The sequence below is a fragment of the Mesoplodon mirus genome, assembly GCF_964341445.2.
Source record: "Mesoplodon mirus genome assembly, chromosome: 9".
NCBI lineage: Eukaryota > Metazoa > Chordata > Mammalia > Artiodactyla > Ziphiidae > Mesoplodon > Mesoplodon mirus.
Window position 1 is genome coordinate 82,716,991 of NC_138985.1, and position 15,177 is coordinate 82,732,167.

The following is a 15,177-nucleotide window of genomic DNA, read 5'->3' on the forward strand; positions in this document are numbered from 1 at the left end:
GAATGTGAAGGAAATGGTGGTTATCTTGAAACACATAAAACAGGTTCTGAGCAAATGGAAGAGCACACTGAATTCTATTTTGAGGTAGAAAGTTGAATTATTTAAAAACTAAAATATGAATTTAATGCAGTTTGATTAGAATCCTGATAGTTTTTTAATTGGTCAAAATTTTCATAAACTATATGAAAAACATGCTTGAAGAAACACAAGAAAAATGTAAGAGTGGTGAGAGACAGTTGCATTGCTAGATAGCAGAAGGTGCTTTATAACCAATGTAAAGTCAAATCAGCGTGGTATTGTGAGGACAAATAGATCAGTAGAGCAGCATATCAAGCCAGAATTTAGTCCCCACATATATGAATATTTTTATACATGATAAGGTTATAATTTAGACAGACATATAATAAAGGGTATTGGTACCGCTGGTTTCTATCAACTACATATGCCATATAGTTAAACCAGTCCTCTGTCTTACAATATATAGAAATAAATTTCAGGTGGATTAAAAATTTGTAAAATGACTAGAATTTTAGGAGAAAAGAGTCTACATGTATAATTAAGGGCAGGGGAAACCATCTTAAATAAGACTGGAAACCCAGAAACTATAAAAGAAAAGATGGACATTTTGCTACATATCAATTATTTTAACTGTAGAATAAAACAAATACCTTAAATAAAGGACTCTTATAAATTAGTAAGAAAAAAACCCACCCAGATGAAAAATATTTAAAAATATTTGCTCACAGAAGAGAAAATGGCCCACAAACTTGGAGATATTTAGACCTGTGAGCCAGAGAAATATATTAAAGTAATGAGATATATTTTATACTCATCAGACTGAAAAAAGAACTGTATACCTATTGATGGTGATAATGTGAAGGGAGGTATCTCATATATTGTTTTCAGAAATGTAGATTGTCACAGCCATTTTTGGAAAGCAGTCTAATTATGTCTTAAAAATTAAAAATATACAAACCCTTTACCTACTGTCCTCACTGCTGAGAATCTATCTAAGAGAAATAGAAGCATCCAGTGGAAATAGAAACATTAGTATGTTAGAATATATGTACAATAATACTTTAACATTTTTAATGTGCCTATCCCTCCTCCCAAAAAGAGAACAGCCTGGAAATAAAGAGATGGTCCAACAGTAGTGGAATGGCAGAATAAATTGTTATACCCCCATCATGGGATAGTATGCAACCATTAAAAAGAATGATGAGAGGTTTACCAGTTGACTCTGAAGGATTTCTATAAAGTGTTGATATTGGAAAAAAAACCAGATGCAGAAAAATATGTATGCATTTTCATTCCATTCTTGTAGAACAGTGGCCAAAAACCCCCCCTGGATGTGTGTGTATGTATATATAGATGTGTATGTATTTATCTGTGTAGGATAATAGGACTGAAAAAAATTCAGAAGGGTACATCCTGTGTTTGCATAATTTACATCAAAGGGATGGGGGAGTCCTGACATAGGTATAGAGTCAAAGATTGGGAGAGTCACATGGGAAGGAAAAAGAGCGAAATTTTTTAAAAGAAAACACAGAATGTCAAATTTATGCGTGTATAATTTAAATGCACATAAATGAAGAAATTACATTTGTTAAAATTTGGAAGTCAGTTGAAAACAACTGTCAATGATTATCTTAATAAAAACAAGCAGCAGGCACTTAACAGTAGATGAGATTGTGGGCCCAGGAGTAATGTAGGACACACTGAAGAGGATTCTAAGTGGATTAAAAAAAAACATTCCCTTGTAACCGTTCTCAATGAAGGTTATTACCAGTTCCTTAGTTTTGAGGAACTGGAGACTGTTAACAGAAATAGTAAACTGTCCATAGTTCTCAAAAACAAAACAAAACCTGACTCGAGCAGGGTATTTAGACGATGGATTTTTTTTCCCCCACTGGGTAGCTGGATGTTATATTGGGAGAAAATCAGATCCACTGATCTGAGCTGCATGAGAGCAGCCTCATTGTCTTTATAGTCTACTCATTTGAAGTATTATATTTGTGCCATATAGTTAAACCAGTTGCTTGGAATAGAATTATTTCATAGTTTTAAGGAAAAAGTTCAAGTGAATGTATAACGTATCAGTATTTAAATGCTATTTAAAAATTTTTTTCCCAAAATTTATTGCATCATTGAAGGTATTGATAACAGAACATGGTGACCTGGGAAATGGAAAGTTTTTGGATCCAAAAAACAGAATCTGTTTCAAATTTGATCACTTAAGAAAGGAAGCAACTGATCCAAGACCATACGAAGCAGAAAATGCAATTGAATCTTGGAGAACTTCAGTAGAAGCTGCTCTGCGAGCTTATGTAAAAGAACATTATCCAAATGGGGTCTGCACTGTAAGTCATCCAGTGTGCACTTTTTTCTTTTGTATTATGTAAATATGATGGTGATTTTGTGATATCTTGAAATTTATAGTAACTTACAGAATGGACATTTTATAACTTAATATTCCTTTTTTTTGAAGTAAATATTTCTAATAATGTTTACTATTGTTTTCAAGAAACTTTAAATAGTAAATGTATTATGATAGTCAAAAATGGAAAAATGGTTGTACCTTGAATTAAATCCAAGTAGTAATTCTCATACATTGATTTGAGGAACATGATATGATGATATTCTTTAATGTCATGTTCATGACTCATCTCCCTAAGTTTACATCAAACTTCTTTTCATTAAATTACAAAATCTTAGAACAAATAAAATTATTTGGAAGTGAACTCTTGTCCTAGTGTGTTTTATAATCAAATTTCTTAAGGTTTTAAATGTGGTTCTTTCATAGGTTTAACCTATTTTTTATTTTCAGGATAAAATATGCTAGAAAGTAGGAGTACTTTTTTTTTCTTTCATATATTGTGCCTAGCTATACTTTTTAGTCCCCCACATTTGTGTTTCTGTGATCTTCTCCATAACCAGTGATCTTTTGAAATGCAAATCAGATCATGAAATCTCCTGCTTGAAATTCTTCAAAGATTTCGTGTTGCACTTAGGATAGAGTCCAGGCTTCTGAACATGGCTTTCAAGGCCCTGTGAACCTGGCCTCTGCCTACCTCTCCAGCCTAAGATGACCATACATCCTGGTTTATACCTGCTGTCCCAACATAATTATTAGTATTACCAATAGCCACCTCATTTCACTCTCAGAAGATTCCTGCTTAGGACAAAAATTCATATGGTCTCCTTAAGTATCTAGCTCTCAATAATTATTTGAGAAGTATAGCAACATAACCTAAAATACCTTACAGGTTCTTTGAATTATAACCGTGTTGATTAGGATTATTTTGGAAGAATACCTCAAGAATAAGGTGGTGAGGTTGAGTTAGAGTGTCCTTGTTCCCAGGGGATCGAAAGACAAATTATTCACTACTTTTTTAAAGCCGTTGGCAAGAGGTGAAATAACATCATCATACCATTGCAGGCATTCTCTTAGTGAACTTTCTTAGTTGTAAGTAAATTAATTTTCTCACTTCTGTCTCAATACTTTTTTATTTTAAATGTCTAGAGAAATGGCAACCCCTGAGATTGTGGGATGTTTATGCATATTTTGAGAGTACAGTTTTTTTCCAATAAATTGTACTTCATTAATTGTGAACTATTTTATGATTCACTAAGAATCTGTGATTAGGTGTACATATTTAAGTATTTGTTTTTCTAGCTACTGTATTTGGAATGATGACCTACTTTGTATTCTTTTATATGTTCTTGCCAAAATGCTGTACAATTTTCAGTATTTTATAGATGTTTAAAGTTGGACATTCTGTGGCCCTAAATTCACTCTTGTGTTTATTTTCTTTACCAACAAGGTATATGGTAAAAAAATAGATGGACAGCAGACCATTATTGCATGCATAGAAAGCCATCAGTTTCAAGCAAAAAACTTTTGGTAAGTTAAAATTTTGTGTATTGGGGAATTTTGATACTGCTTATACTCTTTGTAGTTCTTGCTTTATTGATTGGGCCTATACCTTGTTTGTGTATGATTGACTAAGAACAATATAATATAAAACTTCAGTCTTTTTATATAAGAAAAAAATCTGTTCCATAATCAACCTGATCTTTTAAAGGTGGCAGTAAATCTATTGACACTCAGTGAAAAGAAGGTGGGAGAGCATGGGGTGTTTTTAGACTAGCAAGCAGCATTCTGAGGGAACATGTGTGCCTGTGAGCAGACCAGTTGGCAGGCCCATATGCTCATTCTGAGAAGGGGTTGTTCCTGAATGAGACTTACATGGGGGAGGAGGGCAGAGGTACTTATAAATAAAGTGAAGAATGATCGCGCTTTGGTACGTGAACTTTGGTGACTCTGAAGTAGATGTTTTCGTGTGGATTGCTTTGTGCTTGGTTGGCCAGTGTGAGGAAGTAACGACATGTTTTGTCCAGCGAGGCAAATTGCAGTCATGCCTTACAATTTTTGTACAAATCATTTGATTATCCCTTATAAAAGTCCAGCTCCCCAAAGCACTGATTTGCACTCTTAATCTTGGACCTTTAACAAGTTGTTGGGCCTTTTTATTCTTAGACAAGACTATTTCTGAGATATCTCCTGTTATAAAATTCTGTGGCTCTCCAAGACTTTATATAAGTTCAGAATTGAATGAAATCTTTACTTTTATCCTCCCTTTTTGATAATACATTCTAAGGCCATCAGAGTAAGTATGGTCATAGTGTTTACCTTTTAAGTATATTAGTCTTTGACTTGTTAGCTGAGTTGGTTGGTGGTGCTGTTAAGGGTAGAGTAGCAGGTATCAGTAACCCCTGTGGACCACTTTGATTTGTGGCCCAAGGTTGCTCCACTACTTAACCATCACAGAAATAAATGCAGGTTACAGGAACTTTTGGAGGAAAGAGATCCATTATCACTGAAGGAAAATAAATTTATTTGTAAACATAGGCCTTAATGACAAGCTGCAGTTTCCTAAAAATTCTGTTGTATTAACTTACTTGTATGGCCTTGATATAAATGTAGTTTCTCCATTTGTGGCCTAAAAACTTGTAGCATTAATTTACCAGTATCCTAAGAAATAAGTCTTCACAAAATTGTTATTAAGTTGTGCTGTTTGTGCCAGGATATATATAATAAAATCAATTTTGTTGGGATTGAACTCATTACTAAGTTTTAGTTTAAAATATATTGAGAGATGTTATAGTAAATTTGCTAGTTTTCAGAAATACAGTTTGAGTGTTAGCATATGTAAAATGAAAATGATGTCCTTGAATTTTCTATCTGTTTCACTTCACATATCTGAATTTTTTTTTGTAAACTACTACTATGAACATTATATCATTGAAGCTAAAAATCACTTCCGCTTTTTGGAAAAGATAATTTTTTATGACATTCCAAAGTGCTAGACATCACATATCACAATAACCTCGGTAAAATCTAAATATTTTGGTACAAGGAAATTACTTCAGTTCACCTCAAATGCAGATAGCATAAAAATCAGAAGATTCTAGTCATGGTCATTTCTTAGATTTCACTAGGGACATTCTTTTCTTGGTCTCTGCTGTTTCCCTAACATCTAGCAGTATTGAGAGCTTAATAAATGTTTGTTGAATAAATACACATTTCTAATTAAAGCATTAATAGAAGAGAAGGGAAGAATATAATTAAAGGCTAGGACATCTTGACCGTTTACTCCATTGATGAAAGAAAGGGTACTGTCTATGCAGTGCAGTTTACTATTACTATATAGTAATGCCTTTGGAAGGATCTTTTGAAATAGATCTCAAACTGGTATGATTACTTGATTTGGAATTCCTTTTTTCTTTTTTTTTTTTTTAATTTTCACAATCAATGGTGATATATGTATGTTGTCATTATAAATCAGAAATGTGTATGCTTAGAACTCACTAGTGCTTGATAGTAATACCTAAATAAAAGGAATAACTTCTTTTGGGATCATGAAATAAAAATGAATAGATCTGGGCTTCCCTGGTGGCGCAGTGGTTGAGAGTCCGCCTGCTGATTCAGGGGACACGGGTTCGTGCCCCGGTCCGGGAAGATCCCACATGCCGCGGAGCGGCTGGGCCCATGAGCCATGGCCGCTGAGCTTGCGCGTCCGGAGCCTGTGCTCCACAACGGGAGAGGCCACAACAGTGAGAGGCCCGCGTACTGCAAAAAAAAAAAAAAAAAAAAAGAATAGATCTAAGTTCTTTTTCCAATCAAGCTTCAATGGATAATTTTGGCTAAGTCACTCAAAGTCAAAACATGTTATAAAGTTATCTTTTATTTTGTAGAACATATACATTGTTCTAATAATAGTACTTTTCAAATGATAAGTGTTAACTTTAGGTATGAGAGTGCTATCATTCTGCAGGTTTTTGTGACTGGGCAGACTGCAAGAATATTGAAGGGAACCCAGAAATAATTCTGTAGCAAAGCCAGTATAGTGATCCATTAGCTCTGTGACTGTTTTAGAAATATATACTGTTTAAAAAAAACCTGACAGGTATAAGTTTACATATCAGAATATGTCTTTAGTATGCAAAAGAGCAAATAGAGGTCAGAAGAAAAGGAGTTGCTATGAAAAGGCTGTCAGGAAAAAATTAGGATAAAATTCATTATCTAGGAGACAGAAATGAATAACATGCCTGTTGCTTGTTTGTAATGTCACAGTTTCTTACGATTAATCTGTATCAATTTTATACCAAAAATCATTTTGGTATCTAAGAGGAGGATGCATGTGCCTTTTATGTGGAAACTTTAAGCCTAAAATTGGAAGAGGGAAAAAAATCTGATGCTTATAACCCTTTAAAGCCCTTCTCTTTCCAGATATCGAAATCTCCTTAAGAATGTTGTATTACTATCCATTCTTTTAAAACTATGGGACTTTGTATCATTCACTAGATGGTAAACTTGTGAAAGGCCCTGGTAATCTGAACATTTATTCAGTTTTTTCTTAATTAAAGCATAAGTCAGAAAACTGATGTAGTTTTGAACTGTATTTTAAGCCTTAGCTTTAGAGTTCTTAGGTTGCATCCATTATGTAGGTCCTTTCTTATCAGCAGGATGAAGATTAAATTAAATGTAGCTCATAACTGAACGTAACCTCTTGATTCTTTTGAATATTTCAGGGATTAAAAAAAAGAATGTCCAGCGTCCATCCCCCACACTGTCTTATACTGTAGCGTGAAATTTAAATCTGGAACTTAAAATTTATTCAAATTATTTTCCCTACCTTATTTATAGCTGCTGTTTTTATTTTTAAGGAATGGTCGTTGGAGGTCAGAGTGGAAGTTTACAATCACTCCTTCAACCACTCAGGTGGTTGGCATCTTGAAAATTCAGGTATGAAATAAAAAGAATTTGCTGATCTCTAGATGATTCTGAGCATAGAAGCAACTAATTCATATGTTTACATTTTCATAGTACTCAATAACTGTTTCTTTTCCAGGTCTTTGTTTTGAGGTAATGGGAAAAACAAGTAGTGCTGATTTCATCTTTTAAATAACCTTGCAGTTCATTCCCTAGTCATCAAAAATCTGCAAGGATAGCTGACAGATTCTAAAAACACAGCTAAAATTAGATACTACCATTTGGTCTGCTCTTCATACAATTTGTTCATCCAAGCATCTTCTGAGTTTGAGTTGTGCTGTTCTGTCTTGTGAATTGGAGTGGAGTTGAGTGAGGCATAATATTAATATATGTGTGTGTATAGATGTATAAGTATATATATATATGTTAACACGTACATAATACATATATCTTAAGTATCTTCTGTACTCATATTTGGCTTCTTATATGAAACCCACTAGAATTGACTCAGTGTAAGCTCAAATGTTTATATAGAAGAAATTTGATAACTAGGAGGATTTAAATATGAATATTACTAAATAAGTTAAAGAAAAATACTAATTTCTTTCTATCTTGGTTCACTTATTTATTCAGTACATTTGTTGCTTAACTATCATGAAAGGTATTATGCTAAGAGCCATAAAGGAATAAAGATGAATCAGATGCACTGCTCTATCATTTGACTCCAGTATACATTATTTCTAGTCTTTTATCCTATTACTTGTATGTCTTGGTGTGGTTATCATTTAGGGGCTAGAAAATAGAGGTTATGAGCATGGATTCTGAAACCAGACTGCCTGAGTTTGAATCCCAGCTCTGCCAGTTATTAGCTGTATGACATCAGGAAGTCATTTGAACTCTTTCTGTTTCCTCATCAGCTAAAAAAAAGCAAACAGCAACAATGAAATAGCTCATACAATTTTTTGAAGACGAGTTAATATGGGCAAAATGATTAGAACAGAGCCAGACGTAAAGTGCTTATTGAATGGCAGTCATTATTGTTGACATTATTTTTTCCTTCAGTTAGACCTCTAGCTCTCACCTGGATGATTTCTGAGATGTGCCCCTGTTGGGCCAAAGCTTGTTGAGAGCCAGGATTGGCTGGTTCTATCTTCAGCACTTGGCATGATGCCTGGTTTATAATGGTTACTTTATTTTGTTGATTTGTTGGACCCTTTGCCATCTCCTAATCCACTTTTTTACATTGCCATCAAGAAAGGTGATTTTTAAAAATTTAAATCTGGATATGTTACTTGCCACTTGAGACCATTTTAGTGGTACACTCACCTACTAGATAGTCCAGACATATTTGCATGGCATAGAAGGCCCAGGGTTGACTCGTCACCTACCTGTATATTCCGCCAGCCACAGCTCCTACTCCCCAAACTCGCACACATTCCAGTCCTAAGTACCTGCAGACCTTTCCTAAAGTATGCTCTTCTCTACTAAGCTCAGTTTCCTCACCTTCCCTAGTTTGTTATACTCATTTTACTAAACCCAAGTACAGTGTTACCTCTTTTCTGAAGTCCTTTTTTTATGTCTCAGAGAGAGTCTGGAGTATTGCTAATGTACTTTGTACGTACCTCTTACTGTGTTGTGTTGAAATATGAGGTCAGGGGCTGTCTTTTTAAAAGCTTTGTGTCTCTAGAACCCCTTGTAGTAGCAGTCATATATAGTAATCACTCAGTTAATGTTTATTGAATAAATTCACGTCTTTGAATTTGAGGAATTAAATGGTTGGTGGAAATACACAAAACAAGAGTGGTGTTGGGAGAGAATATTGTGAGTTTGATTTTGGAAATCTTGAGTTTAGATACCAGTAGAAAACATCTATGAGGTAAAAATGTGCAGCAGTCCAGTCAATGGAGGGCTTACCTGAGTAACTGCAGGAACTGCTACCTAGTTCCTTGCTAGCCTGAGGGCAGGAAGAGGCTTGCTGGAGTTTAAGGTCAGGAGCTCAGCAGAGAAGACTAGGTTAGAGCTGAAATCGGTAGTCATCTGCATTGATGTGATTGTTGAAGCCATGAGGATCTTGATAACTCCTGTAATGTGGTTTCTGTAATTTCTTTTTCTAATAGGTTCATTATTATGAAGATGGTAATGTTCAGCTAGTGAGTCATAAAGATATACAAGATTCCCTAACAGTGTCCGTAAGTAATTAATTCCAAAATAAAATTTAAACAACCTAATACTTCTATACAACTAGAGCGATTTTGGAATTAACATTTTAAGTAGTATTTCTGCTTCAGATTAAAGTGTTTTCAGATAGATTAAAGATGGTAAGTAATTGGAAATTGGTACCTAACTTTTTTTTTAGCAGCTTTATTTAAAGAGATACAATTCACATACCATTCAGTTCACCCATTTAAAGTATAAATTTTTTTTAAAGTATTATATTAATAGGGTTGTACAACAGTCACCACAATCTAATTTAGAACATTTTCATCCTCCAAAAACCCTGTATCCATTAGCAGTCATTCCCCATTTCCTCCCACCAGCCCTTCCCCCAAACCCCTCTCAGCCCTAGGCAACCATGAATCTACTTTCTGACTCTGGATTTTCCTATTCTGGACATTTTATATAAATGGAATCCTACGATATGTGATTTTTTGCGACAGGCTTTTTTCACCTAGCATAATGTTTTCAGGGTTCATCCATGTTAGAGCATGTGTCAGTACTTCATTCCTTTTTGTAGCCAAATAATAATCCATATACCACATTCTATTTATATATTTCTCAGTTGATGGACATTTGTGTTGTTTTCTACTTTTTGCTGCTATGAACCTTTGTGTATACTGTTTTTTGTGTAGACATTGTTTTAATTTCTCTTTGATGTATACATAGCAGTGGCATTGCTGGGTTGTATGGTAGTTCTTTGTTTCACCGTTTGAAGAACTGCCAGACTGCTTCCAAAGTTGTTGCACTATTTTTACATTCCCATCAGTTGTATATAAGGTTTCCAGTTTTTCCACATCCTCACCAAAACTTATGTCTGCCTTTTTATTATAGCCATCCTAGTTGGTATTAGTTGTATCTTTTTTTTTAATTAATTAATTTATTTTTGGCTGCATTTTTGGTTCTTCGTTTCTGTGCACGTCTTTCTGTAGTTGCGGCGAGCAGGGACTACTCTTCGTTGCGGTGTGCAGGCTTCTCATTGCAGTGGCTTCTCTTGTTTCGGAGCTTGGGCTCTAGGCACGTGGGCTTCAGTAGTTGTGGCACACAGGCTCAGTAGTTATGGCTCGTGGGGTCTAGAGTGCAGGCTCAGTAGTTATGGCGTAAGGGCTTAGTTGCTCCACAGCATGTGGGATCTTCCTGGACCAGGGCTTGAACCCATGTCCCCTGCATTGGTAGGCGGATTCTTAACCACTGCGCCACCAGGGAAGCCCCTGTTAATTGCATCTTACTGTGATTTTTATTTATATTTTCCTGATGGATAATGATATTGAGCATCTTTTTGTGTATTTGTTGGCCGTTTGAATAGCTTCTTTGGAAAAATGTCTTTTCAGATCCTTTGTCTATTTCTTAATTGGTTATTTGTGTTTTTATTGTTGTTGTAATTGTTGCTTATGTATTCTGATACAAGTCCTGTATCAGATACATGATTTACAAATATTTTCTCCCATTCTTTGTGTCTTTTCACTTTCTTGGTAGTATCATTTGCAAAACAGAAGGTACCAGTTTTGATGTGGTCCAGTTTATTTTTTCTTTTGTAACTTATGCTTTTGGAATATTAATAGAAACTATTGCTTAACCCAAGATCGTGAAGATTTACTCCAGTGTTTTCTTCTACGAATTTTATAGTTTTAGCTTTTAAATTTACATCTGTGCTCCTGTACTTAACTTTTAAACCCTATTGTATTTTTTTTCTCTATTTGGAGTATGATTTAATGAAGTTTTTCTGAAGTTCAGCTTTCAAATTCTGGAAATTTTGAACTTGTTTTTTTTTCCCTGCAGAGGTCTTTCACACATTCTTTTCATTGAACATGCAACTATTTCTTTGCAGAATTTTTTTGTCCCAAAGATATTATAATATGTTAACAGTGACATTTCTGATAAACATTTGTTTATCAAATGTGTTGTATACCTAAAAGCATTAGTATATTATAAACATCAACTGCTAATATTCAAAATTAGCTAACTTACAAATATTTTTAAAACTTTATTTTTAATTTAAGAAAGCATTTGATTTAATGTTAAGAAAGATGTGTGAGTGTGTTAGGCCAGATGCTACCTAAAAAGAAATGAAAGCTGTGGGATTTTTGGATTTTCTTTTCTTTTTTTTTTTTTGTTTTTTCCTTTGGTTTTTTTCAAGTTTTCATTAACACTTAGGTGATTTCTGCTTTCTTGCTAAGTAGTATTCTTCTTGCAAAATTGCCAGGAAAGATAATTACTAATGTCTGGTCTCCACTCAATATAGTTCTATATCGTGAGTATATATGTAATATTATTTGTGTAACAAGGTACTTAGTATTCTTTGAGGAGTTTGACATTGAGTAAAGAGTCTTCCTAAGAGAGATTTGTCTACAAAATTACAGACTGTGGAGTTGTGAGATCTTGTCGTAGTAATTAAACTTGACTAATATGCCAGTTTGTGCTGAGTGTTTTAGGAATTACCTTTTCACTTTATCTTAGAGGATTTTCATTGTTGTTTTACTGTTTTTGGATAGAAAAAATGTACCCATTATATAAATACATGTGTAAATATATATAAATAATATATGTAAAGTAAGGTGTTAGATAATTTTACGTCAACAATTGTTAACTTTCAGTGTTAGGAAAGAAGCAAAGAAATGCATTATATTGGAATAAAATTCCAATATAAAAAAATTTTTTAAAAATTTTTTCCAGAAAATATTTAAACACTAAAAAATGCACCTTAAACTTTAAAATATGCTTTTTCTAATTGGTAATATTTTTTAAATGTATCATTATGGTGGTAAATATTGTTCAGTAAATATTTAGCAATATAGTCATTAACTAGAAATCTGTGAGTAACATCTTACCCGTAAAGATTTTTGAAATGCTTGTTAAGTGTTATAATTGAATTTTTCATCAACATGTACTATTAAGATTTCTCTTTCCTTAACCAGTGAAACACTAAAGCCATGCTCATTCTGTAGACTTTTAAAACATTTTTGCCTAGTTCCCCTTGAATTTAGAATAATTGATCTTACAATATTTTCCCTTTGTCATAATTTCCATCTGTGTTATTTATTAAATTATAACAAATCATTAACCATACATCTATTGACATACCTATTTAAAAGTAATAGTGGTGTAGTTTTAAATTACTATTTTTTTTACTTTTGATTTTGTTTTTCATTCAGAATGAGGTGCAAACAGCAAAAGAATTTATAAAGATTGTAGAGGCTGCAGAAAATGAATACCAGGTATGATTTTCAAAAATATTGTATAATCTATATTTGCTTGTAAATAATGGCACTGAAATTTTAATTTCAGTCATAAGCCTGAATTTTTTCATTGTTTCACTATAATAAGATACAGTCTTTTGTGTGTGTTTTGTTTGTTTTAGTTCAAGGGCAAACTTGTGAAAATGTAGCTAAAACTCAGTTTTAGCCAACTGTAATTTCTGAGTATTGGTCAAAATAGGCCAAGATTTTAAATGGTTATTTTGTTTCTGATTGGAAATTCTACTTTAGGAGGTATTTCCCAAAGCATTTGGATTATATGTGATCTCCTTAGACCATATTTCATTTTGTACTCTTTTACATTCTTTACCTGCTTCTAAATTGCACTCTTGAATTTAAGCATTTAATTTGTGTATTGGACACGTTTCCACTCCTTGCAAACAGTAATTTGTGAAATTGTTCTGAGAGAAATAGTAAAATAGATCCAAAATGAGGACACACAGATAGTAAATCTAATTTATAATTTCATTTTATTAAATTTAATTATTCAAAATGATTATAAGCTTTTTCTTTTAGCTGCTTTTATAAATAGCTTTTAAAACCATATTGGGGTTTTTATTTGGCTTTTTAAAAAACAGTGAAACAGGCTGCTTAAATAAAGATTTTTCTTAAAACATCTGTGTGTTTTATACATTGTTCTGTTGCTTTTATTTCTTTAAACTTTTAACTACTGTTTTTCATAGACTGCCATCAGTGAGAATTATCAGACAATGTCGGACACTACTTTCAAAGCCTTACGTCGACAGTTGCCAGTTACACGCACTAAGATTGATTGGAACAAGATCCTTAGCTACAAGATTGGCAAAGAGATGCAGAACGCATAAGATGAACATTGCATGACCGGATCATTTTAGTGTCTTTCCGTTTTAAAAAAAATCATTGCAAAAGTATTCAGAACTGTCAAGCTACCCAGTCAGATGGGCTGTTGCCATTTAAAATCACTGTAATTAATTAGTTTGGTTAGAGCACAGAGCTTAGCTAATCAACCATTATTTTTTATTTCTTTTGTTCAAAGAAGATTGAAAATCAGTTTAGTTTAAATGTCTTTTACTTTCTTTTATGCCTTTCTTTCTTACAATGAAGACATGATTCCTCTAGTTTAATGTCAAAAGTTTTTTGAAGTGTTTCAAAAATATTTTACTTACCGTAACCCTAAAATTATTGTCTTTTGGTTTATGAAGTGGGTAACTTTTGATATATGCCCAGTTCTTTTTAATGGGGTCAATAATGGACATTCTAGTTTAAGGTGGTTGATGGATTTAGCCATACATGCTGCTAAAGAAATTGTCTACCTTTTCCCCCTTACCTCTTTCATTTATGTAAGATTGAGATTAGAGGGAAAGCATTTTCTATATCAATTGTGTTTAAACCTTTCAAGAAGGTTATTTAGCTAGCTTAGTGTTTAACTAAACTTTTTTTAAACAAGGCCAAGGTCTAATGCTGTTTTGAGATTCTGAATTAAATGAAAATACTTATTTCAGAAATGCATTTAATGCTTTTTTCTTGTGACAGTTATGCAAGTTAGCTTGGATTCCATATGTCCCTGAGTTATTTTTATCATAAAGCCACAAATGTATTATAACAAGGCAAATTGTAATATATATAATCCTGAACTCATGACCATGTCTCAGTTTATTTTTTTCTTGGATTGGAAAGTACTAAAATTCAATGTGACATTAAAATGAAATGAGAACATTTCATTTTATACTATTTATTTGAGTATAAAAATCACTTAACCAGTGAATCATATATACTATTTTAAAATACTTTCTTTGGATATTTGTGATTCTTAACTGGTTGTAAATTAGAAAAGTTGGGAGTACATGTGGTGTGCAGTTAAGTCTAAATTTTTCCATCTTCCTATGCATCATAAGCATGTTTGTAATATTTTAAAAAATACATTTACTGATGCTACAGGAATTTCAAGCCTGTGGCAAATGTTAGTATTTACTATAGGGAGGGTGGATTTGTGGTTTCATTCAGTTGAGTATTGCTTATTATACTCCAGTGGAATCCTTTCCTCACATACTCCTGCAGATGTCTGGGCCTGGAAATGTTTTTTTTTAAAAACACCACTTTTATTTTGTACAATAAAATATTTCATTAGCTTGAATTGTATAGATTTTAAAAATTCTCTCAATGAAAGCATGTTGTTTAATTTCTTTTTAAAAATCACGGTTGGGCTTTGAAAGCATTGAGAATATAATATGAAATTATGACATTTTTGGTTAAATCATTTTTTCTAGTTTTAAAATACAAGTTTTGTCATATTGAGATTCCGGAAGAAGATGAATTAACAGTGTTAATTATTCTCTTTTTTAAAACACATTTTCAAAAGTCTGATAATGATTCTGAACTAAACACTAGGTGAATCTTTAATTGATTAGCTTAATCGTGTCCACTGGGCTATCATGGGATTATAGCCCCTGAAGG

General features: G+C 33.1%; 1 protein-coding gene across 1 annotated transcript in view; it reads left to right on the top strand.

Moving 5' to 3' along the window:
• The window catches only part of CAPZA2 (capping actin protein of muscle Z-line subunit alpha 2), a 58,639-nt gene extending 44,278 nt beyond the window's left edge, over positions 1–14,361 (top strand). The window contains exons 5-10 of the mRNA XM_082631968.1: positions 2,154–2,360; positions 3,825–3,904; positions 7,231–7,309; positions 9,394–9,465; positions 12,643–12,705; positions 13,428–14,361. Of these exons, the coding sequence (XP_082488094.1) occupies positions 2,154–2,360; positions 3,825–3,904; positions 7,231–7,309; positions 9,394–9,465; positions 12,643–12,705; positions 13,428–13,568 (642 nt within the window). The 3' untranslated portion in view covers positions 13,569–14,361. The remainder of the gene's footprint in view (positions 1–2,153; positions 2,361–3,824; positions 3,905–7,230; positions 7,310–9,393; positions 9,466–12,642; positions 12,706–13,427) is intronic.
• The last annotated feature ends 816 nt before the right edge of the window (positions 14,362–15,177 follow it).